The sequence below is a fragment of the Toxotes jaculatrix genome, chromosome 19 (genome assembly GCF_017976425.1).
Source record: "Toxotes jaculatrix isolate fToxJac2 chromosome 19, fToxJac2.pri, whole genome shotgun sequence".
NCBI lineage: Eukaryota > Metazoa > Chordata > Actinopteri > Toxotidae > Toxotes > Toxotes jaculatrix.
In genome coordinates this window covers 4,566,349-4,589,968 of record NC_054412.1, presented here as the reverse complement: position 1 = coordinate 4,589,968, position 23,620 = coordinate 4,566,349, and the positions used below count along the sequence as shown (strand labels likewise).

General features: G+C 39.6%; 1 protein-coding gene across 5 annotated transcripts; it reads left to right on the top strand.

Annotated features, from left to right (window-relative positions):
* The first annotated feature begins 1,565 nt into the window (after positions 1 to 1,565).
* nudt14 (nudix (nucleoside diphosphate linked moiety X)-type motif 14) lies at positions 1,566 to 23,145 on the top strand. 5 transcript variants are annotated; one of them, XM_041064796.1, is made up of 7 exons: positions 1,566 to 1,704; positions 10,263 to 10,306; positions 14,407 to 14,471; positions 15,556 to 15,850; positions 17,389 to 17,471; positions 18,932 to 18,980; positions 22,649 to 23,145. In XM_041064796.1, the coding sequence occupies exons 1-6, from the start codon at positions 1,624 to 1,626 to the stop codon at positions 18,958 to 18,960; spliced, it is 597 nt and encodes a 198-aa protein (XP_040920730.1). In that variant the 5' UTR covers positions 1,566 to 1,623; the 3' UTR covers positions 18,961 to 18,980; positions 22,649 to 23,145. The 5 variants fall into 5 exon arrangements, with proteins under 5 accessions (XP_040920730.1, XP_040920726.1, XP_040920728.1 ...); XM_041064792.1 differs by having other exon boundaries at positions 18,882 to 18,980; XM_041064794.1 differs by lacking the exon at positions 18,932 to 18,980.
* Positions 23,146 to 23,620: the final 475 nt, after the last annotated feature.

Sequence of the window (23,620 nt, the reverse complement as noted above, 5' to 3'; positions counted from 1 at the left end):
TAAAGGTTCCCACAACTTGAACTCAAAACACAGGATCGGACTGATAGGCTTTTTTAATTCAGTGGCTATAGCACTACACTTGAACCACTGAAACAAAAATTATTACAACTTAGTTGTTAAAGGAATATTTTTAACATTTTTGCAGCTTGTTGAAAGAAAAACATTTCTAGCATGTTATATGTCAATATACAGACAATGAGAAAACAGGCCCCTGGGCACAGACAGGAACAAGGCGACTCAACCCTCCTACACAGGAAGTCTCCCTGTGGTCATTTTGCATCTTTCTGTAGCTGTTTCCTTTTCTTTTTGTTCATTTTGTATCTTTCAACTGACCTTTATGACTTTTAAACAAGAAATATTAACTGTCTCTTCATACAGATGCTCTGGCCAAGGAGCCTCCTGACCACTCGGACCCCTCGGCCTGTGTCCAGTACACCTGTTCAGTAACTATTCCTTTGAGGTTTTCTGAAGCTGCAGATGTTCTGAGAGCAAAGTGCATTCTTGACTTTGGAAATATCAATTTCGAAAAAAAAAAATAGCAACTAGCTTTTTCTGGAGTTTAAGCTGCATCTCACTCTCTTAAATCTGCTGATGATTACTGTGAAGATCAGTTAAAAGCACAGATTTTCCCTCTGTAAAAAAAAAAGGCTTTCATTATAAACTATGTGTACTGTTCAAAGATTTGGACTTCAATTAGTTTCACTAAAGGGTGGAGATAATGATAATAATATAATACATTTAGCCTCTTCTTATACAGAATAATACAAAAACACTAAACATTATGCCCTTGATGAATAATGCTCTCCTCCTCTGGGACAATTAGTAGCATCACCTTTATTTGACCTACTACTGGTGCTTCCCCTGAGCCAATCAGTGGGATGGTAAAAACACCAAAACACAACAGTGAGATGCAGCACACACTACACCAGGGTCTGTCTTTGCCCGCTGGGACCTCAAAGGTGCCTTTAACCAGCTCGAAGTCCTCCATCTCCACATGTGCCTGACCTCATAGGTGTAAATGTGAGTGTGTGTGCGTGAACGTCAGTTCTGTGGCCTGTCCAAGGTGCACCCTCTCAGCTAGTGCGGGCTGGGACAGACTCCAGCTCCCCAGGATAAGCACAGATAGGCAGGTATACATAATGGATGGGTGGACATTAAACTGTACACAATACTATTACTGTTTGTACATGAACATACTTGTTTGTGTCACTTCCTGGTCTGCGATGGTGAAAGAACCAAAGAATCCCACTCATTGCATTCACTTTATCGGCATCTTTTCAGTCCTCAGACTCTTATTGATCCTATCAATAAGATTTATGAAAAAGAGGGCGAATTTACTTCAATTCAAAACGATTTGTTCTCAAAACATAATAAATACTTTCTTCCCCATATCATAAAAAAGACTGTGCAAGTACCATTGTTCCGCAAAATGCATTAATGCTCCGCTTTTCTTCTGAGTAATTAACTATCATCCCTACTGTTGCTCATTTCCCCCTCACGTACCATCCTCACAGTTGAGTCTGATGTCCTCTCCCGGCTTCCGTAGACATTCCTTCACTGTCAGTTAGTGTGCGGTGACAGACAACCGTCGCTGAGCCACCGACCCAGCTCCAACTCTAAACTATGGAGGAGATTAACAACATTGAAGTCGTTCCGTGCACAGAGTCCGACTACCTGAAACCGTTCAGGGTGCACTATAACCAGGTGAGTTGTTTTTGCCTGGTAACGGTTGATTAGAGGCTGCTGGATGCTGTGGGCTAGCTCAACCCTCCCCCCCCCCATTCATATTGCAGCTAGCAGGCTAGCATAACATAAATGAATTATGACCTTTAACACAGACCTTGACAGCAACAATTGCCATTACTTAAACCGCAGTGGCACGGCCGCTTTATTCGCTATGTTTTCATAGACGGTGGTTCAACAGTTGTCACTGTGTTTGACGTGAAGCCGAGACGGCTAAGAGGCAGCTAGAGGCTAACATGCTAACGGTAGCTTTCTGCAGAGGGTTTTTTTTTTTTTTGGTTGGGCATCACGTAAACGTTAGCACATGATTTACATTAGTATAAGGAGGTGTGGATGACACGGTTTTATCAGTGTTACGTGCCAAGAAAAGATGTCAGGTGAGACTGGTTGCTGTCAGCTCTTAAATTGGCCTGTTTGTGAATGCAGTGTGGTTGGTGTAGGGTCTGTAGGTCAGAGGTCTTGACAGGTCAGATTAAGCTAAACTGTTCGTTTATATGAGGAAAATTATAGATGCTTGCCTGTTTAAATCCTATGGGAATGTGTGTAGAATGAGTTGAAGCTACTCGCGATATGCGTTTTATCACACTACAGTGAAAGTACATGTCCAGGATGTAACATGAAAAACTGCAGCTTACAGCTCACGACAGGTGCAGTCTCTTACTTGAAAGTGAAATTATTTGAAGGTATAGATAAAGCAAGCCACTTTGTTTTATTGTCCTCTACAGCATGCTTATTTTGACATATGTATTTATGTCTCTTAGTCTTTCACTAATGATAGTGTGAAAGTGTGTTGTCATATTTTTTCAAAATATGGGTTAAAAATAGATTCCTAAAGCATTTTGTTGGCACTGCACAGGTCCAAAAAACTTAAACGTAAATCATACTGGATACTGTGCCTTTAAACCCAATCACATTTTTATCCTAATAAAGCCTTAAACTCTTTCCCTTTGCTGTGTGAGAGGGTGGTTTGATATGTTTTTTTATTTTTATTTTGGCACGATCTGTTGATCTCGTTAAGATGGTATTATTTAGAGTAGAGCTGCAATGAACAGAGCCAAAAAAAAAAACGCAGTATGAAATCAATAACAAGTTAACATCAAAGCCTAAAGGTCACTTTCTAATATCAGACATCTCTTCTATGCTCTTGCGGTGCTTCTTGTTTGGATTCAGTAGCCTTCTAGGCCAACTGCATCTCTGTGACTGAAATCTCATTAACTGTACGTTTTATTGAAGGAGTTCAAAAGCTGCCACATTTCATGATAATGGCCACAGTGTTTAATAGTACATGCTCAGTATTTTCAACTGTATATTGGAAATGGAAAGCTTTTTAAATTATTACCCTAAAAGCATCAGTTAGTATTTCCTTGGTTGGTTTGTCTGATTTTTATAGGTTTGTCATATAAAATGTGTCTTTGAACTAAAAGAAGTGTGATGATTGTGCGTCCTGATGGTCTCCAGCAAAGTGAGAAATGTTTCCTTACCCAAACAAAGGCAGCAGTCCAGGATGAATTTATTTTTAGGTTTCAAAATATTTGTGTGGTTTCTCTGTTCCTGGGTTATAGAGTCGGCTTCTGTTGTGTAAAACCTGAACAGTGACAGCAGCACAGAGGTAGTACTGAAGGATTGTGATGAAACTCACTCTTAGAAATCAGAAAATGCATAGACATGCTTATTACTTACATTGTAGATGATAAGATGTTATTTAATCTACTGTTACAGTCAGATTCATGACTTTAGTCTATGCAAAAAAAGGCTGTTTTTGTTTTTAAGTTGTTCGAGCAGTGTTTGCTTTAAAGTGAGAAAACACAGAGAAACTGCAACTGCTGTACATCCCTGACTTGAAGATGCTCTTTTGTCGTGTTGCCTTCAATTTAATTAGAAAACTCAAGTATCAAGACTCACACCTGTGACGGGTGTGGGGTAGACGTAGGGGGGGGGGTTTAAGCTTGTCAGGAGAATGGTGGAACGGGTTAAGGCAGCAGATGGACAACAAAAGAGGTGATGGTGGACTCCCGCTCCGTCCTGCCCTCCCTTTCATCCTCGTCATCTCTCCTCTGCAGCTCAGGAGGGTTTTGTTCAGGGACTCCCCACAAAGAGGGAGCATCTCTTCCCCAAACCTTTTTATGTTCATCGGTACATCTGCAGCCTAGCCACTCGTCACTAACTGAAATCTACTCAAACACACAGAAACACACTCTTAAAGTAGATGTCATGTGTAAGAGGCTCTCTTCATTATTAGTGTTTATTGGTGTTTAGTCTCCTCTCCCTCGCCTCACTCTACAAAGCAGCTGATTGTCCCTCGTTGACTCTGGAAAACCCCTCTCATCTCTGTTGTCTCGTGCTGACGTTGAATCACAGGTTGATACTTAGAGCAGGATAATTGCCTTCCATTTATTTGAATTATTCATCTGTAATTATTTATCGTGTGTAGCTTACGCTCAGTGGCCCCTTACTCTCAATGAATATGAAATCTATTATTAAAACACACATTTTCTCATGTGAATAGTTATTTACTGGTTTGTGCCTGAATCATGACAGGAAAATGACACTTATGTGTATGAGTGTGTATGTAATTACTTCACATCAGTGCTACTGACTCCACCATTAAAACCATTTTTAAGGATTTTGGCAGATGTGTTTAAAAACTGAAGGAGGCTGTGGACAGTGTCTGTGAGTAGTCAGTTTTGATTGGAGGGACGTGAACTGACTTTATGTGATTTAAAGTTCAGGTCCTTTCTGTAGATTTCACTGTAGGACAATATCCCATGGGTGTTTACTTGAAGAGTGTGTCCTTGACACTGGATTTGGCACCTATACATAGGTCCCACTAATGAGGCTGTTTTAATGCCGCGGATCCTGTAATTCAGCTTGATCAGTTAATGCAGGTGCAGATGCTTTTGTCATTGTCATTTTTAGACCTTGATGATCATTAGTTCACCGGTTGTAGTGCGTGTATGATTCTCGTGCTGTGCCTGCTGAGGCTGGTGTGAAGACAGGGATTGTAGCTACATTCAGAAAAGAAAAACTGGAGAGTGCATGTTGAGAATCAAAGAGTGCTATTGTGTTTGAGGAGGTAGTTGAATTTTTTTTTTTTTCTTCCTGCTGCAGCTGCCGGCTTTATAGTGCAGTCGGCACAGGAGGTGTGTGTGTGTGTGTGATGGCTATTAGACTTTAAGCACCTAAAAGATCAAGACCATACATCCCTCCATACAATAGCCATTCACACAGGAGCATTTCTGATGCCCAAAGCCAGAGGGACCACATTAATTTCAAGGTCCTGTGTAGTCTATTCCTGCTTCCCTTCCCCTCTCTCTCTCTCTTTCTCTTCTTTTTCTCTGTCTCTGTCTATGTCCCTCTCTCTCTCCCCATGAGCTAATCTCTCTGTCGTAATCCATGTCGGCCATGATTCCCCCGTCTCCCCTGGGCCATTCAAGCTGTACCCGCCCCCCTTCTCTCAGCAAGTGGCCCGAGTAATGAGGGGAACCCCACCATCTGTGAGTGGTGACAGGATACTAGAGAGGGACTGTGTGTGTCTGTGTGTGTGTGTGTGTGGTGACACATTCATGCTGAGTAGTTTTACCTCATACAGTATGTGGTTGCTGGAAAAGGAAGGTGTCGTCTGTGTTGTGTTTTAAACATCAGTCATTGCCAATTGTGGTATTGTTTGTGCAAGTGTTTTTCTAAATTAAGATCACATTTTCTTTGTCCTGCAACTTCCTTCTTGCTGGAATCACTCTGGATGACCTTCTTTTCTTTTTTGCTTCTCTTGAAGTGATTTTTCTGTCACACTCTCCTCAATGTACTGTAAGCACAAATGTCTGTAGCTCCTATTTACACTGGAAGGACAGCACATTTTCCCCGTTCGTGCTGTTGTATAAAACTCTCAAACTAAGTCTGTTCTAAAAAGTGTAACCTTATCGAGAAAGTTCTGTGGAGTGGATAAGTGTGAAAATGCCAGCTTGGCCTGCAACTGACGATTGCCATTAGTGGTTAATCTGCAGGGTATTTTCTTTGTTAATAAGTTATTTATTTTGACTATAAAATGTCAGATAATTGTGAAAAATGTTAGATTTTCCCTCAGTTGATCAAATTGTGTATCAAATCATCACATTTGAAAAGCTGCAACCATCAAATCTTTGGCATTTTTGCTTAAAAAAATATTAAAACCATTATTAAAATTATCAGAATTCTTGCTGATTAATTTAACCGTTGATTGACTAATACGCTGACCACAGCTGGAACCCTGTGGAAGCAAAGTTAGAGAAGAACTTTTTAGCTAAATTGCGACTCCTGGTAACTCTAAAGTTGTCTCATTTAACCGTGTCTTCTTAGCTGACTTGTCAGCAGTAGCCACTAGTAAACCCACATTCAGAATCACCTGGTTTTGGGTTTAGGATTAGGTGGAGGCTTCTGATGTGCTGCTGCATGTTCACTGGTGCTAAGCTAGTATTTGATGGTAAGTAAATGCCTCCGGGCGATAGTCTGGCTGAGTGTTAAACCATAATGACTGTGTCATGTATAAGACTCAGTTGGCTGAGCTGAGTAAGTTATGGAAATATGGGAATTGGTTTCATATTTCTAATGTTTTTTTTTTTTTCATTTTGACAAACAAACAAAAGTGTGATGCGGGATGGTTTTTTCCTCATTGTATAATCTATTTATTGCCTTTACATTTCCCAGATGCGGCTGGTTTTAGCAACTTAGCAACCAGGCAAAGGATCCTCCTAGTATCTATATTATCATTTCCTCATGCAAATACCCTGTAATTTACCTGTAAAAGCGTCACTGACAGGAAAAAGGCTCTGCCTCATACATTATTCAATAACCACTCTTTACAAAGCAAGGAGACACGAGAAGTGCAGCCCTGCCTCAGTAACGACAAGTGATTTATCACACACACGCCTTCACGCTCGCTTTCATCGATGAAAAGTGAGAGGGGTGCGGCCGGCTTTGCGTGTGAGACACTCGCACTCTTTGTTGACGTGACAGGATTTTGTGAGCACAGTTATACCAGTCAGTTGACTTTCTGCAGCGCAGCCAGAGCATCTTTCATGACAAGACCGCACAGTGAAGGGTTTTGATGATATCAGCGCTTTACTGATGGTTGAGAGAAAAGATGACGGGTATCATATCTGTCTTTATCATCGCTTTTACATCCTGTGAGTTCATAAGCGTATGGATTCATGGAGTATGAACCTGCAGTTTTGGAGTGTTTATAAACTAAATCTGGTTATTCGTCTTTGTAAATTACATTTCCTCATTTATCTGTTTAGGGCTGCAGCTAATGCATACTCTTTTTTTTTTGGTGAAAATGCTTTTTATAGCTGTGGGAGATGTATTCAAATCATCTCTGTAATTTATCATCTCTGTTATTTGACCAGCTACCCAAATGAGCAAAGAAAATGCATTTAATCGTTCCAGATTCCTAACTTAAAATTCATTTGTTAAACGTGAGCAGCACAGTTGATGATAGAACATGAGCAGCTAAAATGTAAATGTCTATATTAGTATATTGTGCACTTTTAATGATGGAAAACATTTACATTCAGGAATTGGAGCTGCGAGCGCAGAGAGCGTTTTCTCAGCTCAGTGATCAAATGAATAAAATTCTGTCTGATGTAGTTTTTACAGTACGCAAAGATGACACCGTAGTAATACCGTAGCTAAGCCTACACAAACTTTGGCTTCATGCTCTCGTTTCACACCACAACATGATAGTTAATGATGCATGAACAGCATTATGCTAGCTTGGCTTCACATTAAGACCCTGTGGTTGTGACCTGTTAGGTCATGCACCAGTTATTTGACTGTTTGTTGACATGATTTACAGTTGTCTTCATTAGCTGCATCTCCCTCTCTCTCTCTCTCTTTTTAATGTACAACAGAAACTGAGTAGAAAGTTGGAATCTAGTAGTTTTGATGGATGCAGGTAAGTTTTTGTTGATGAATCAGCCAAAGCGTTGCCGTGCTTTCCTCAGACTTTCTCCTCAGATGCACTAGTGAATGTACTACACTATTATCATCTCTGTAATTCTAAAGTGTTAATTATGAAATCCTGTTGAAAATACCACTTAATCAGTGATTAAGCCAGTGGTTAACCCGTCACTGTTAGAGGGAGCTGGTCTGTCTTCAAAAGGAAAGGAGATGAACACAAAGCAGCAGCCCTGCTATAAGTACGACAATTTGAAGGTGTGTAGTGTGGTGCTGAAATTATTGGGAGATGAGTCAACAATTTTGATGATCGAGTGATTTTAAGATATTTATCACACAAAACTGCACAAACATTTTCTGGAACCTAGTTTCTAAAATGTGAAGTTTGCTCCTTTTCTCTGTTTTGTGTGAATATTGTAAATTTAGTACCTTTGTGTTTTAGACTGTGAGTCGAACAAAACCAGTTTTTCAAAGACAACACCCATGGCTCTGGGAATTGTTTTCTGACATTTCATTAACCAAATAACTAGCTGATTAATGGAACAGATGAATTAATTGATAATAAACATAAGTTGCAGCTGTGTGGAAGTGTGCTTCTGCAAGCTTTTTGGTGAGGTCGTGTCAGAGTTGTTGATTAAACTCCATAGTGTCCAACGTTTGCTTGCATGATGTTGTACAGAGGTTCCTGCTGTTCTGTACAGTATTTCTACAGCAACCTGAAACCAGCCAGATTTATTTCATGCTGTCATAATTCAAGTGACAAATTATTCATTATGTTTGACAAAGGAAAAGATGTTTGCACAAAGTTGCAATTGAATCTGCATGTAAGGGTTTATTCCCTTTAGATAGAAATCTAAACATTGTCCATTGCAGCTCTAAGTACATCTTTGGCACAGTGACACATCCTTACTCAAATCCTGTTGCTATATATAATAGAACAGTAGTTCTATTATGTCTGATTCTATCAGTGCAATTAGCTTGCCAATTCACCTCCTCCCATTTCTTGGGTGGTACTGAAACCACACCAGCATACTCACACACAAGAAGGCACTTCTATTGTAGGTGAAATGAGTCTTTTCTTGTGAAGCTGTCATCTGTGTGTCTGAAACAGCTTGTGGGTGGAGAGAAGATGTAGCCTAAATTTGAATCAAGGCCGTATTTCCTCAGGCATAGAAAATGTAGGCCAACTTTACCATATTTATGCCGCATGTAATGTGGAGAGAGGAGTATGTGCTGAGTTAATGATACAGTTTAATTTACACATCTTTGCTGGTTTTGTTTTTGAAATCAGAATCAGAAATTTAAAGGATAAGTCTGGAGATAATTCTATATTTTTCTTATTTTCTGCAGCGCATTAGTCCGTCTGTCAGTACCCTCCCACGACCCTGTCCCACTCAGGCACTCAGCTCCAAGCACACTGGTTCCTAACTCTTATTGTTTTAAAAAGGGTAAACAATAACTGTATTCTGTTGCAAACGTTGCTCAGACAGGAGTCAGTAGTGAATTTGTCGTGGACTGTTCTCAATTACTGGACTTATCCTTTCCAGAAGACTCCGCCTGACCATGTTTAATGTTTTAAAGTCTCTTGTCAGTCTTTGGTGCAGCCTGAGCCACAGCTGCAGTCATTTACACATCAGTGGATGAGAGGCGTTTGTTGACTTCATGCAAAAAGTAAAGTGAAAAACGATTAAATGACTAATCCCTTAACATGTTAGTTTTCTTTAGTAGTGTTTGGCTACCTGAACTGAAAGTACATTTCCTCGCTTCACCTGGCATGAATGAAAATGAACCAGCCGATCAGGGTGTTTACCTGATTGTCCCTTTATACTTTCTGAAACATTATGAGCCAACACTTCAGACAATGTGTGTGTCACTGCCCACATACTTAAGATCTCTGTACGCCAAAGTGCTTCTGGTGCTCCCTTTTGTGCTGTGCACACACCTGTGTCTGCACCTTGATTTTATTTGTGCTTCTGGAAATTTACTGGAGGGTTTTTTTTTTCCATCTTCACATCCTGTAGAAGTGATGATGTGACCATAGGGCATAAAAACACTTACTTACAACAACTTCTGTCACTTGACTTAAATAATTGCAGGACGTGTTTCAGCATTTAGTCATCAGGAATCTCTTCCTGCAACTCAGTCCAGTCTGTAAGGGTCCTTTCTCTCACTCTCTCTCTCGCTATATATATATATATTATAAAATTATTAAATACTGTGAAAGTAATGCAAAATAGTTGAACTACAGTTGGTAAAGTTCAAGAATGTTGTCCGATGCAGGCACAGTGCTTTTCCTCCTCTTTGCATCTGCAGATGTTTTTGCTAGGTGTGGTTTGTGATATTACTTTAACTTGCCCGAGCAAGCATCAGTTATGGGGCATCTGCAGCCTGTACAGTAATCACATTAAATAAATCAGAGATGATCTGACATCCAGCCACAGATTCAGTCACATGCAGCAAAGGGCGTCAGACGTGGTACACTGAATGCATCTTATTCCACCTAACTACCATTTAACAACAATGCTGGAGGTTGAAATAGTCCTAATTGTGTTTATTTATGCTGTTTATTTTGTGTTATTCCTTCACAGAATGGCACAAAGAAATCCTGGGACTTCATGCGAACCCATGACAGGTAAAACACATTTTATTCACTAGTGCTCCTATCCACTCTTTCTATGCTTCCACACATAAACATACATACTGTCAAAACCATTTTTCCCAAATGGGGCAACAAATAAAGGCTAAAAGAAAAATGTTTGCCAGTGAAGTAGCTCTGAAATGTAAGCACAGCAGCATTTTCATCATGTCAGGAGACATTTTGCAATCTGAGGAGCTTGTCCCTAAAGCATGTGAATCTGATCTAGCTCTCAGGGATTATCGAATGAGGATGAATTTGGTGATCTGAGTTAGCCACAAGCTAAGGAGCTTGATTTGCACCAATCCTGGCCTGTACTCTCTGTGTAACTCTAAATCTTATCTCGTCTCTTCATCCTTTGCCTTTGGATAATTTTGCAATCCAACTCGGGTAGAAATTTCAAGCAAAGTGAAAAAAAAACTGCTGTTTTTTTTTTTATTGTTTGACTGAGGGGGCTTCCTGGTACAGCATAGAATATATAAATGCAGTGATAAAGCAATATGTTCCTCTTTTGTGGGCACTATGACAAAAATTCAGACAACTTGTGTTTTATACAGTAACCTGTAGCTATAATTAGCATCGCCTCCTTATGGTATTTTTATACCTTATCTGTCCTGCACTGAGAGAATGGTCGACCCAAACAGACCTCGCTTTTTGTGATCTAACACCCTGTTATTCTACTTGGAAATGGCTATAAATGTCTGAGCTTCACAGGAGACACTGTAAGAGAAATATCACACGTTGGTGTCAAAGCCTCGGTTCCTGCTCTCTGTTTTGCTCAGGGTACCATAATCCCCTGATGTAAGTCTCAGGTCATTTAAGCCCTCCTTCCTCCACCCCTGACCCCAAAAAGAGGTCCCTGTGAAAAAAAATAGTACCACTGAGACAGAAGCAGTAAAGTGAAAATAGCCCATGGGAACATCCAGCTTCTCTTCAGGTGGAAATTCTGCCGGAGTGTTATTCCCCCCCGGTAATGTGTATTGAATGGATCCAGGACTGTTTTGCATTTTTGTTTAAGTGTCCGTAACATTTGCTTCTCAGCAGGCTTCACATTGGTCCATACTTTTCAGATGCACCAGCAAAAAATGTGAAAGACAGATTTGAGCAGAGACCACATAAGGTTGTAAGATGTCATGAAAGTGAATTTGGTGAATGTTAAAACAAAGATCACTCTTTCCTCGATCTTCAGAGTTTTGAAAAGATCAGTTTCTTGTGAGCTGCACGTTTCCGCTGTTTGATAAATTCTTCTGGTCAGCTTCGTCACTTGAATTTTACCCTCACCCTAATATAACTCCATTTAACTCCTTCATTTTGGGCACCAAATTGCTCCCAAGGGGATGGAAATGGTCTGATTTGGACGTCCTGGCCATCAATAGCCCAAGTTTGCATGACCGGTATCAGCCTGTTGAAGCCAATAGAACATCAGCATCATTGCCAAAAAGCAGAGACAAGTCTCTCGGCTGTGCCCTGCGATGTCCTCAGTGAAGTGGGATTGGTAGCAAGGCAAAATGCCCACCAAGAACTTAAGTCACAAAGTGCCATGAATGCAGAGCCTCCAGGGCGTCTAGTGGAACACAATTATAAGGCTTCTTTAAATTTACAAAAACTCATGTAGACTGAATTGGCAAATTCCCATTGCTTTGTTATTTTGACACCTACGTGTTTACGGGAATGTTTGCATAGTGTTGCTTGTTTATTACTGGAAGTGACTTTTAATGAGAGCCAGAGTGAAAATCAGGGGGTAAATGATGACAAGCAGTGAATCCAAATACGTTACATGTAGTTGAAGGTACAAGAATTACAAGCAGCTTTGTCAGCAGACTTGTTGGTTGAGTCTTTGCCTCGGTTCTGGTGTTGAAGAGGGATCATAATAGAACTTTACCTAGTTTTTCACCTGTACAATAAGAGCCTGATGATAATGTTCGGATAGAGAAATCTTATCTCTGGAATCAGTGCTCACCTTAGTCCTGCTCCTCATATGTCTACCATAACCCAGTTTTTCCCGCTGTCCAGCCAGAAGCCCTGCAGAGAAAGCTTAACGGTGCATGAAAAGTCCTGAGCATCCGTTTCGCCTGCTTCTTGGTTTAACCATTAGAAAGAAGATTTTTAGCAGGAAGCTGTAGAACAGCACTAATGGTGTGGAACAGCACTACAAGACCCAGACCTGGCTCAGGGGGCAGCTTTCATGCCTCAGGCTCATGTGGCCCACTTTTGGGCTAAATCTTCCATATTACCTTATCCATACCTGTGATGCCCTTCTTGTACATTGGTAATGGCAAGATTATTTTGAAGTGATTTCAGAAAAATCCAAGACTTAAATAATGACATTATAAGTGATGCTGTATTAACCTCTACAGGCAGGAGATGGAAAACTGTTTCAGTAGCTGGTAGGGCCCAGATGCAAGGCCCTGAAGGCCTCAGCATACTTCAGATGAACTACTTGTTATACAATGTGTGGTTCTACCATGACTAAAGGCACAGTTGTTTACACCTATTCTGAAATTCCTCACTGCTCACCATGTTGTCGAGCTTCCACATTCTCAATTCTTTTGTTTCTTTATAGTCTGAACACAATGAAACGTACAAACGGGGATGACTGTACACGCTTTCAGACAGTCTCTCCTTAAATGTATTCGTCATTTTATACAACGTGTATTTGATGAACACCCACCCCCACCCCTGACTCAGACTGGGCCTTAGACACCGGTAGATGATGCGATAATCATTTTGTTTGAAGCATACTTTAATGGACCACCAGCTTTTTGATCAGCAGCTGAGACAAAACTCACATTGCCCAACTTAATGAATCCAAAGCTTATTTTCAGCAGTCGGAACAGAAGTTTTATGCCACTTTAGTGTACTGAAGGTTAATTGGCACCTGAAACGCGGTGAATGAGTAAAAATAGAAGTTGTTAAACAGGCTTTTAACTGCAGACGGAAAGCAGCCACCAGACAATGACAAGAAATCGTTTAACAAGGATAAACCAGGTCAGCTGACATTCTTACACGCAGTGGACTTTCACTTTAAATGAATGTATGGGGAACTGTATCCCTGGCGCTGCAGCTAGAAACAGGTTGTAATATCAATCAAACGGTTCTCTTTCGCCATGGGAAAGACAGGGCAGGGCTTCCTGCTGCTTCAGACACATCCGCTTTCCCAACACAGACCCCGGGACTCAAGTCTCCACTGGCAGCGACAGTCACACTCACATGCACGCACACAGAGCAGGGAACCACAATTCACTGGGTGCCAGTGCATAAGAAGGAGCTGACCCTCCTCCTTACTCCATCTCTGTGGCTCATTGAGAGTCATCAGTGCTCCTCTCAGTTCAATATATTTTCTAAATTTTATTCAAATTTTATTTAAATGAAATTTTACTTATCACATAGTGTGCTGCATGACTTTTACTTAAAATGTAGTCGGCAAATATCAGACAGTTACCGTCGAGGTATGGTAACTGGGATGTGCCAGTCGAGGGAGCAAATGTTGCACAATTGCTGCTTTGCTGCAGAGTTTCTGGGAAATAGGATAGCAGCATATCTTCATGCGTGATTCTGCCCTTTTAGTCACTGCCCAACAAGAATTGTCCAATGAAAGATAAACTAGGTGGGAACTAGGTGTTCATCTAGTTAGCAATACAATTAATAGTTTAACATGTCTGTTCATTTTAATAATTAAATTCCTCATTGTTTTTGTTTAAGGGGGCTTGTTGTTGTTTTCCCGTGGTGATTTTTTTATGTCAGGTCACTCTTAAAAAAAAAAAAAAAAAAAAAAGATTATTTTTCAGATTCACAACCAGAGAATCCATGTGGATCCAATCTCCCAAAATGCTGGATGTTCCCCAGGCAGACACTTCTTTAATCCAGAAACCCCTGGTTCCCACTCCCTTCTCTCTGATAACTGGTGATTCCATTATAAGGACTTTAAAAGATGATCCAGCCATGAATTACTTGCCCTCAAAAAGCTAAAGTCTCAGAAATGCTGGAAGAGATTACCACACCAGTGATATATGATTTAGGCAGAGATGTTTTTTAATAAAAAGTTGTTTGACCGTGATATTTATTTAACATGACTGTTTTTCTCCTCCTTTCCTCAGTGTATCAGTGCTGATCTTCAACACCACATCTCACTGTTTTGTCCTTGTCAAGCAGTTCCGTCCAGGTAAGTTTTCGCCACACAAAGCAATAGACCAACAGTTCTGTGCAATACAGTTTATTCATTTTCGTCTTATCACCATCCTAGATCTAGATTGTTATATATCCTGTGGGCACTTTCACTAAAAAAAGCAAAAATACATTACAATCCTTGTTTATTCAACTGGATCTTAGTAACAATGCAGACTCATAAATAGATTGCAAGAGGCCTCGTTACAAAGCAGCCTAACCTCCTTTGTTAGAAGTCACCAGGGACCGTTCCACACCGCAGTGTGCTAAATTCAAGGAAGTCTGGGCACTGATATATTTTTTTTCCTCTCCTCTCTCATTGCTCTTGGGGAAAAAAACTGTCCTTTATCTGAAAGAAATCAGGAGTTTGGTTTGTCTAGAGCCAAGAATGGCATTCATTTTTAAAGCGGGAGCATACAATATATTTGTCAGTTTAGTGATATGAGAAAATAAATGCACAGAAATATGTTTGAGGTCGGGCGCCAAAAAAATATATATATTCAGGGTTTCCCCGTAGGAAATTAATTAGCATAAGTGCTAAGTACAGCATTTCTGACATTAGCGGAGGCGCTCTTTATCTGAGGTGACGCCTACGCTATAAAACACTGCTGGGAACCCTGATACTGTACTGACTGATCTGTGAATGAATATATTTGGATGTGATATTGCATATGTTTAACATTTGTCGTGTTCTTTGATTATGTAAAATGTGTGAATTTCAAAAACACTAACCAGTTTTGTTTGGACAAAGTTCATGTCAAACTTTCTGTCCATTTCTAGAAACTTATTTATGACTGAATGGAGCAAATTTCTCGGTTTATATTTACAGCTGAAGCAGGAAGACTTTCGATGAGTTGTGCTGTAGGGCTGAGACATACGCTGTCCAGGAAGATGTCTTCAGATAATTCAACCCCAAATATTCAATTGACTTTGATATAGGACAAACAAATCATCACACTTTAGAAGCTGAGATCAGAAATAATGGGTATTTTTTTTCAATAAATGATTTACCATATGGGTCACAGTAGAAGTTACAAGTGTCCGACATTTGGGCTGATTTAACTTTGATTTTCCACCACCAGCTGTATACATGTGTGAGTGGGAAAGGACCAAGACGCAGCTGCCTCAGTCTGCTGAGAAAACCGAGGAGGGCGCCGCCGAAGCCAGTGCCCCCGAGTCTCAGGAGGGCCAGTCGGCCTCAGAGGGGGAGAGCTCCTCTCAGTGGCCCCCAGCCGTAGCGGGGGTCACCTACGAGCTCTGCGCCGGGCTGGTGGACAAACCTGACCTCTCCCTGGAGGAGATCGCCCGGCAGGAGGTGCTGGAGGAGTGTGGCTACGATGTGCCCGCTTCTAAGCTGAAGAGGATCACTTCTTACAGGTTAGCTGATTGCACATTTTGTATGGACTGAACCTGAGTGAAGTATCTTAGATGAAGTTTAAGTTTAGAAATACTGTTTGTACAGTAAAGAAACTTAACAGGTGTCAGGTATGCAATATATTTTTTTTTTTTACTTTTTTTTTTTTTACTGAGGGACTCATCCATTTCCAGCACCTAAAGTTAAACTTTAGGTATTGCTTCAGATTTGGCAGTCTTTTTTGGCAAATGATCTAACCACAGGAAAGCATGCAATGTAATTAATCCAAATACTTTGGTGGAAAATATATCAAGATAAGATTAGAAAATGTGCCCTAAAGTCAGAGGCTGACAGTTTTTTTGGAGGAAGTTCCAAAACAAAGAAGTAAAAGTGCCAGGAATATATAAATGAGCTGAAAATAAGCATCAGGTGAACCATCCATCTCTGTCAGTATATTATTAACATGCTACAGTGAGACACAGCAGCTGAAAGTGTCAGGAGACGAGAAGTCCCCCATTAGACAGCAGCACCTGGACAGCTGTGACTGACGGCTCTCATAACCATGCTTTTGATTTGACTCACACACCTCCTCTAGCTTTGTTGGTGTCGTCTATGGCCACTGTTATGTGTGGGCTGCTCCTATTAAATAGATAGGTATCGTCTTTACCCTCATGACGCACATGGGGGTGTTTTTGAGGGAAGCAGACTGAAGCTCTTTGCTAATAACAGGCAACCCAGACCTCTGCAGCAGAGAAATACAGTTTGGTATTAGTGTATGTTTCATATTATTGTGATTCAGAGACAGAGAATGACAGCTTTCATATGTGACTGTGTCTCCTACAAGCATTTTTGGTGAAAAGAGGGATTTTCGGTGACCGAATAATGTGCTTTAGTCAAGCTCTTTGTCTTTTGGGCAACAGAGGCGATTGATGAATCAGACAGCACCAATCAATTGTTCAGATCGAATCATTTTTATCTTCATCTTATCGAACATATTACGTTTTGAGTTCTGAGCAAAATGTGTATCTTGGTAACAGTCCTCACTTTATAAAAGAAGTATGATGATTTAGGAGTTGTTATTTCTGTAAGTCAGCTTTCAACAGCTCACAGAGCTCATCCACCCTTTTCATTAATGTTGCTAGGTAGTGAACTACGTCGGTAGACAACATCTCCATTCTTAATCCTGCCTGCTAAGCTCTGAACTGTTGAGATGAGATGTGGGCAGCAGTACAGAGGTCTGAACAAGTCTACAGGACGTGTCTGTAGCAGCAACAAAACAAAACAAAACCGTTGTAGTGAAAACTGTAAAATAGTGAAAGCTGAATGCTTTCTCAGATTCTTGTTTAGTCTTTCTTTGATCAAATATTTCCTGATTGAAATCATAGTTCTGCTAGTTTTGCATATTGTATTTTAGATACTGTCTGAGAATGTTAACTGAAGCTCTTGACCTGTCATCGTATTAGCAGGGGGTTCAAATAATACTCAGCCCTATGTAGAATCTAAAAATACTGGACATACAGAGACCAGTCATTTTTTCCTTTTCTGTGTTTTTCTCCACCAGGTCAGGCGTAGGTGTGACGGGTGCCAAGCAGACCATGTTTTACGCTGAGGTGTCCGATGACAACTGCGTGAGCGCGGGCGGAGGTGAGCCACATGAGGGAGAGCTTATCGAGGTGGTCAAAGTCCCGCTGCACGAGGCCATGACGTTCGCCTACAACGAGCGTATACCCAAAACCATGGGCGTCATTTTTAGCTTCATCTGGTTCCATAATAACATGTCTCCCAAGTATAAGATCTCCACTAATGTGTAACTAGTACTAACCAAGCCCCTTTCTACCATTTATTCCAAATTAAATCAAACACTGGCCCAGCACATCCACTCTTCCCCTATATGGCTCTTCATCCTGTGTTGCCTTTTTGCTTATTGGTACATGATGAAGGGTGGGCCCCTTGTCTTGTTGCCAGGAGGTATCTTTAAGTTTTGTCCTGTTTACCTTTTCAGATTTTATGTGGTCTTAATATTTTTCCTAAAAACAAATTTGCCATAGCTGGTTGTCACTGGCACTTTTTTTTTTTCTCTCGTCTTGATTTTTTTCAGTACGCTTATTATTTCATTTACTGTGCCATCTGTTTTAAATGGCTGGATATCACTGATTTTCATTTGCCTGCCCTTGATTAAAGGAATGCTCCACTGATTTTTTTTTTTTTTTCCATTGTGGATCTTGAATGTTACCTTCAAGATATGTTACTGACTGTGAAAAAAAAAACATTTACCAGACCCAGTGTTCATTGCAAACTCTGTGTTTTATGCTGCGTTCATGTCACATCAGAGTTATCGTAATTACAAACTCAAACTCAATGCCTTACATCATTTCAGTGAAATTAAACACAATGTCAGTATATGGATTTGGTGTCATATCATCAACCCACAGTATTTTAACTCTCGCAGTCTGTACTCATATGACAGACTTGATGTTGTGAATGCTTGAAAGTCATTATCTTTCATTTCTCTGCCATTCGTCCCATATGACGTGAACTCTGCGTTAAGGCACACTGCTCAGCAGCCATGTGTGCCTGATTAGCTCTAGCCTGCTAACATTTTTGCATGCTCGTATTTGCATTCAGGTCATATTCATGCAAATATTTCTTCTTGCCTGACAAGAAGAAAATTGCTTCTAATACAACAATAGACAGAAAATGAGTGGCTACTTTCTGCACGCTCTCATCACTACAAACACGAAGGGCATAGAGAAAAGGTTAAAAAAAAAAAAAAAAACAGTGGAGTATTCCTTTGAGCCATGATCCAGTAATGCAAAAACTATGCTAGTCAATTGTGGGGCCTTGTAACAACGGAGGTGTTAGGTGTGTTTTAATCACCGCTTGTTCAGGCATGCCTCAATTAATTTCTCTGATCCACAGCCTTTAAGCAATACTTATCACAGTACCCCGGGCTAAACAATCACTCAGTGTCGCTGCACTCAACTCTCACTCTGTTGGAAATCCTTCATCAAGTCAAACCAGTCGACATATTAGCAAACTTTATCCATTACACAGGAAACGCATACACCTACCTCTGCACCGAGGGCCTAATTTTCTCTTTTCAGCGTGTCGTCGCACTCAAGCACAATCCTGATTTGAAGCATGCCATACAAGGTTAGTTAAAGACATAGCACACTGAAAGCCACCCCAAAGGGCATCCTCACATTTAGTTATAGATACAAAAAGCTGCAGTGGGTAACAGAACCATGTATTTTGGCTCTAACATGTCTGTGACCGACTTGAAATCTCATCAACTATTGGTTTTCATTTAGTTTTTTAGAGTTGAGGAGGAATTCTTTTTACCTTCTATTGTATATTTTTGTGTGATGTTGACAGACTGAAGATACAGAAAAGATATTGGATAAAGGCTAAATCCTCTATTTTTTATCATTTTCATGGCAAGTAAGTCATTTCTGGGGAGGTAATTTTTATACCTAGAAGGAGTTCAACCATCTAACAGATTGCCTTTAATCATAACTCATTCGGGAGGTCCAGTGTTAATCTCACAAAGTTAGTCTAAACAGCAGTTTGCCAAACTCTCAGGTCCGAATCATCAAACGTTTGGTCATATTCAGGGAGAGTCTCTGAATGTGATGATGACCAGCATGTTATTATATTATTATATTTCAAAATCACTTGCTGGTTATAGGCAACAAAGTTCTTACTCTTCTTACTGCAGTATATATTAGTATTTCTCTTCATTCAAAAAGGGCTGGTACTTATTATTTCATATGTGATGAGACAAAAATTCCCCCTCGCCTTGACTTTTTGTTAAAAATATGCAAAGCATAGTGTTTTTAGGAAATTACTGCTCACTTACAAAAGCATCTCATTATTTATACATTACTACAGTGAGATAATAAGAGAACTACACTGGCAGATCCTGTGATAGCCAGAATCAGAGTTCAGCTCTTCTTGTTGCACCAGCGGAGTTTGGAAGTTGGAAAACTGACCTGCCTGAATAACTTGATGGTTTGGTGAACTTAGATATGGGGAAAAAATGCTGTATTAATAATATATGGTTGATATTTGTAAGAGGTTTAAGTGCAATGTTGAAAATACCTTAAAATATTAATAGGTGTTCAAATAAAATCATACTTATGTCTTATTACACAAAAACAAATTCTAGTCCCCATTATTATCAGGTTAATGTAAGAATCAGAATTTCTGCTTTTTGAGCCTGAGGAACAGCTGACAATCAAACGTCAACATTTGTCTACTTTTACCCATAAACCCCTGTGCATTTTGGCCATCTTCGTTCATTGCTTTGTTAGGTGTAGGTCCTTGTCCCTAATGAATGTCACAGCAGTTCCCTTAGAGGAGGACTGAGCATCATTTTCAGGCGCCTCAGTGCAGTTAACTGGTTCCACGCGTAAACAAAATCAAGAAAATTTGAATGAACCAAGTTAAATTTCCACCCAAGCTGTGTAGGAATATATGCATATAACTCTTAAGCCATATTTAACTCCCCTTACGCCCGATCATTGAGCTTCTTTGTCCATCAAAGATCATTCCTTGATGTAGGATTGTCTGATTTGCTGGAACTGCTTGAACTTTTTTTTTATTATCTTACGTTAATTTCTTTGGAAAAAGAGCTGTCGTTTGCTACCCAAACCTGATTTGATGTCCAACACTAAACCAGATTCTCTTTGTGTTGTTCTCTTTGTATCAATTGTAAATTTGGAGACAACATTTTAAATGCTTTCAAACTACAGGACATATCTGCTTTAATGAGTTCAACATCAAGACACTTTGGAAAAATGTGGAAAGCACCCTTGGAAAATCATGAAATAACCGTTGGAAGTTAAACTGATAAAGCCGTCATACAACATTTTACGTCTTTTAAACTCCACCTTACATCATGATAACCAGCCTGTATCACATCTTTAAATGTAGGGTTTTTTAACTTTCATAAAGTTATTTATTTGGCACCTTATCCTCATCAGATCTTTAACCTCATTTCCTTGTTCTCTTTATTTCATCCACCTTCTTCCATGTGAGAATCGTGTCTTTAGTTTTCAGGTTGAATCCAAGTAGTTTAATGAAGAACCTCGCTGAAAGATTTCCAATGGTGCTCACAGTTTTCCATTGTTCACTTCTTGTCTAGTAAGAGATGAACCCATCGTGGAAAATAATGAAAATGGTCACCGTTTGTCTTGGAGTGACTCTTGAGAAAATAATTTGCTGCCCACATTTTAACAGATTTTACAGGGTTTAGCCATAATCAAGTTTACAAAAACAAACAGAAAAAGTATGAATCATATATTAAAGCAGTGAGTTTGCTGAAATGAGACCATCTGCTTCTGATTTGGCTTGACCTAAAATGTGACAAACAAAAGCCATTTTAACTTTTAAGGCCAGTCTGTAACTTTATCTGCCTGTCGAATGTGCGGAGCTGCCATGTGACGACTCTTTTGGCTAAAGCTATCTGTCCTTTTGAGGAAAGTTGTCGCAGAAATGCGAGGCTGTGTTGACGCCTTTTACGTAGGCTTGTCATTGAGGCCAGTGTCAGCCAGTAAACCAACACCTTCCCTCCAATTTTTATCTGAAAGTCCAGTGCAGTTAGTGAACATTACAAAAGATTGATTGACACACTGAAAACAAAAGCGACATCCAGTCAAACGTCTTAATGCTGTGACTAAAGCTCGATCGTTGCAGAGGCTTCAGTTGCCAAGAAAAACACAACCGACGTGGCCTGCTCTTCAGGCTCATCTGGATCTGCCAGGTTCTTTATATAGGTGGTTAAATATATAGTGGAAATTTGGATTTATGGTAGGCCTGTGTTTTATTTGTATTCATCTGCTGTGGAGTCAAGATTCATCAGTTGATCTGCTTTATCAGACCGATCAGTTTTATAAGCCATTTAAAAGTGGCAGGCTACGTTTTGTATGTTCGAATTTTAAAATTTCTGTTTTCCTCCAGAATTTCTAAAATGTGAGTTTAAGGCCAAACTTCACACTCATATAGTGTTGAATTTAGTCTAAAGGGAGCCATGTAAAGTTGAATTCTTATTTTAAAGTTTCCCATCACAACAAGCCAAACTTTCCCCTCTGCGACTAAACTAAACGCACTTTTGACAGTAAAGAGCGAAGTTGCAGACTGTGCCCCTGGTAAGCCATATGCTACTTCTATTAACTATACAGCAAGACTAATATTTGAGGTAAGTAAATGGTCGTATAATTCATTCTTGCCAATGCTGGATATATTAACCATTAGCCCAGCATTGGACATTTCTACCTCCATCACTCAGGCACATGACGAAGATATTTTGTGTCCGTTTGCTTGCTTTTAAGGCGTTGACATATCAAATTTTAAACCACTTGTCAGAAATGTCAACACTCAGTGGTTCTCTGTGACAGAAAACTTAATCCATCGGTACCAGATTTTTATAGTTGTACCCCCATGGCTATGCTGTAGTTGCTTCTTCAACTGTGATTGTTTTTTTTTTTGTTTGTTTGTTTGTTTTTCTTCGTTAATGGTTTGTGCACTGTTTGACAATTTCTTACTGTATTTTCAGTGATCATGAGCAGAGCTGCAGTTTATCTTTAAAATGTGGGTTTGTAAAGGTGCTATGTGTAGTATTCTCTAATTAAAGAAGATGTATTACTGTTAAAATGAATCTTGGACCATGGATGTGACAGTTCAAACATTACCTCTGGTGATCTACTCGATATTCCTTTGTTTCATTAAATATTTAGTGATTCCTGATTTGCTCATGAATCCTGGAAAAGGCACTTTTGATTTTGGATGACGTTTGCTCACTTTTGCTTCTTAATTTGCAGACTGGTGGCTGAATATTCAGAAGCAACTGGGGGAAGATAAACAAATTTGCTGCTATGAAAGCAGCTTACATTGAATATAAAGCGTAGCACATATGTTGTTCTAGGTTAGGTTGTCCTACACATAATACCTTTAAGTGAAAGACAAAAAGAAATTTGTCCACTTGTGATTTTTCTTTCATTCTGGTGTCTTACACTGAATTTGTGTTTTAAAAAAAAAATATTTTCTGGGAAAAAAAACGTACAAACACAAACATTGCAGTTTTATGAATTTATCATGTATTTTAAGCTTTATTAAAAGTGTATACTCATTGTGGGCAGTGTTTTCGGTAATGTTTGGATTTTGTTAATTTATTACCTAAATGTTGAAATATTTAACTTTTAAAACATGACACTTGGTACAAACATACAGTATATATTTAAATATGATACTTTGCATGTGCACTAACTGTCTTGGATTAAACCGCATTAAGTTGAAATAAAATGGGTTTGATGCCCAAAATGTCTTTTTTTTTCTCTCTTCTTCTGTTTTGTTTTTATGTCTTGTAATTATTTACTCACTTTCAGATTTATTTTGAGCAGAATATCTAAGTTTTGAGTGTCTCTACTGTTAATGTCATTTCTTTTTGATTGCGTGAGCTGTAAAAAAAAATAAAAATAAAGTAGGATTTCAACAGAGAGGAAAGATTAAAAACCACTGATGAAAAATTGTATAATATAAAATATGTCTTTAGGGGAGAGGTATGACAAATAATGTACATTAATAAACACTTATAGCTGCTTATAACTATATTATAGTGTTATAGTTATAAGCTGCTGAATAAATGCAGCAAGTTTTCTGTGATTAACTTGAAATCCCCAGCGCTTTCACTGCTGCTTACATAAATCTGCCAGCAGCCTTTATGCAGCCTGCTGATACACATCATCCCTCTTGAACAAGCTCATCCTGATAAGACAAAACTGGATGTGGATCAG

Excerpts from the sequence above, each read along its gene's own strand:
- nudt14 (XM_041064792.1), top strand. The coding sequence starts at position 1,624 with ATGGAGGAGATTAACAACATTGAAGTCGTTCCGTGCACAGAGTCCGAC. Across the intron at positions 1,705-10,262 it reads TCAGGGTGCACTATAACCAG|AATGGCACAAAGAAATCCTG; the intron begins GTGAGTTGTTTT and ends ATTCCTTCACAG. Across the intron at positions 14,472-15,555 it reads TGTCAAGCAGTTCCGTCCAG|CTGTATACATGTGTGAGTGG; the intron begins GTAAGTTTTCGC and ends TTCCACCACCAG.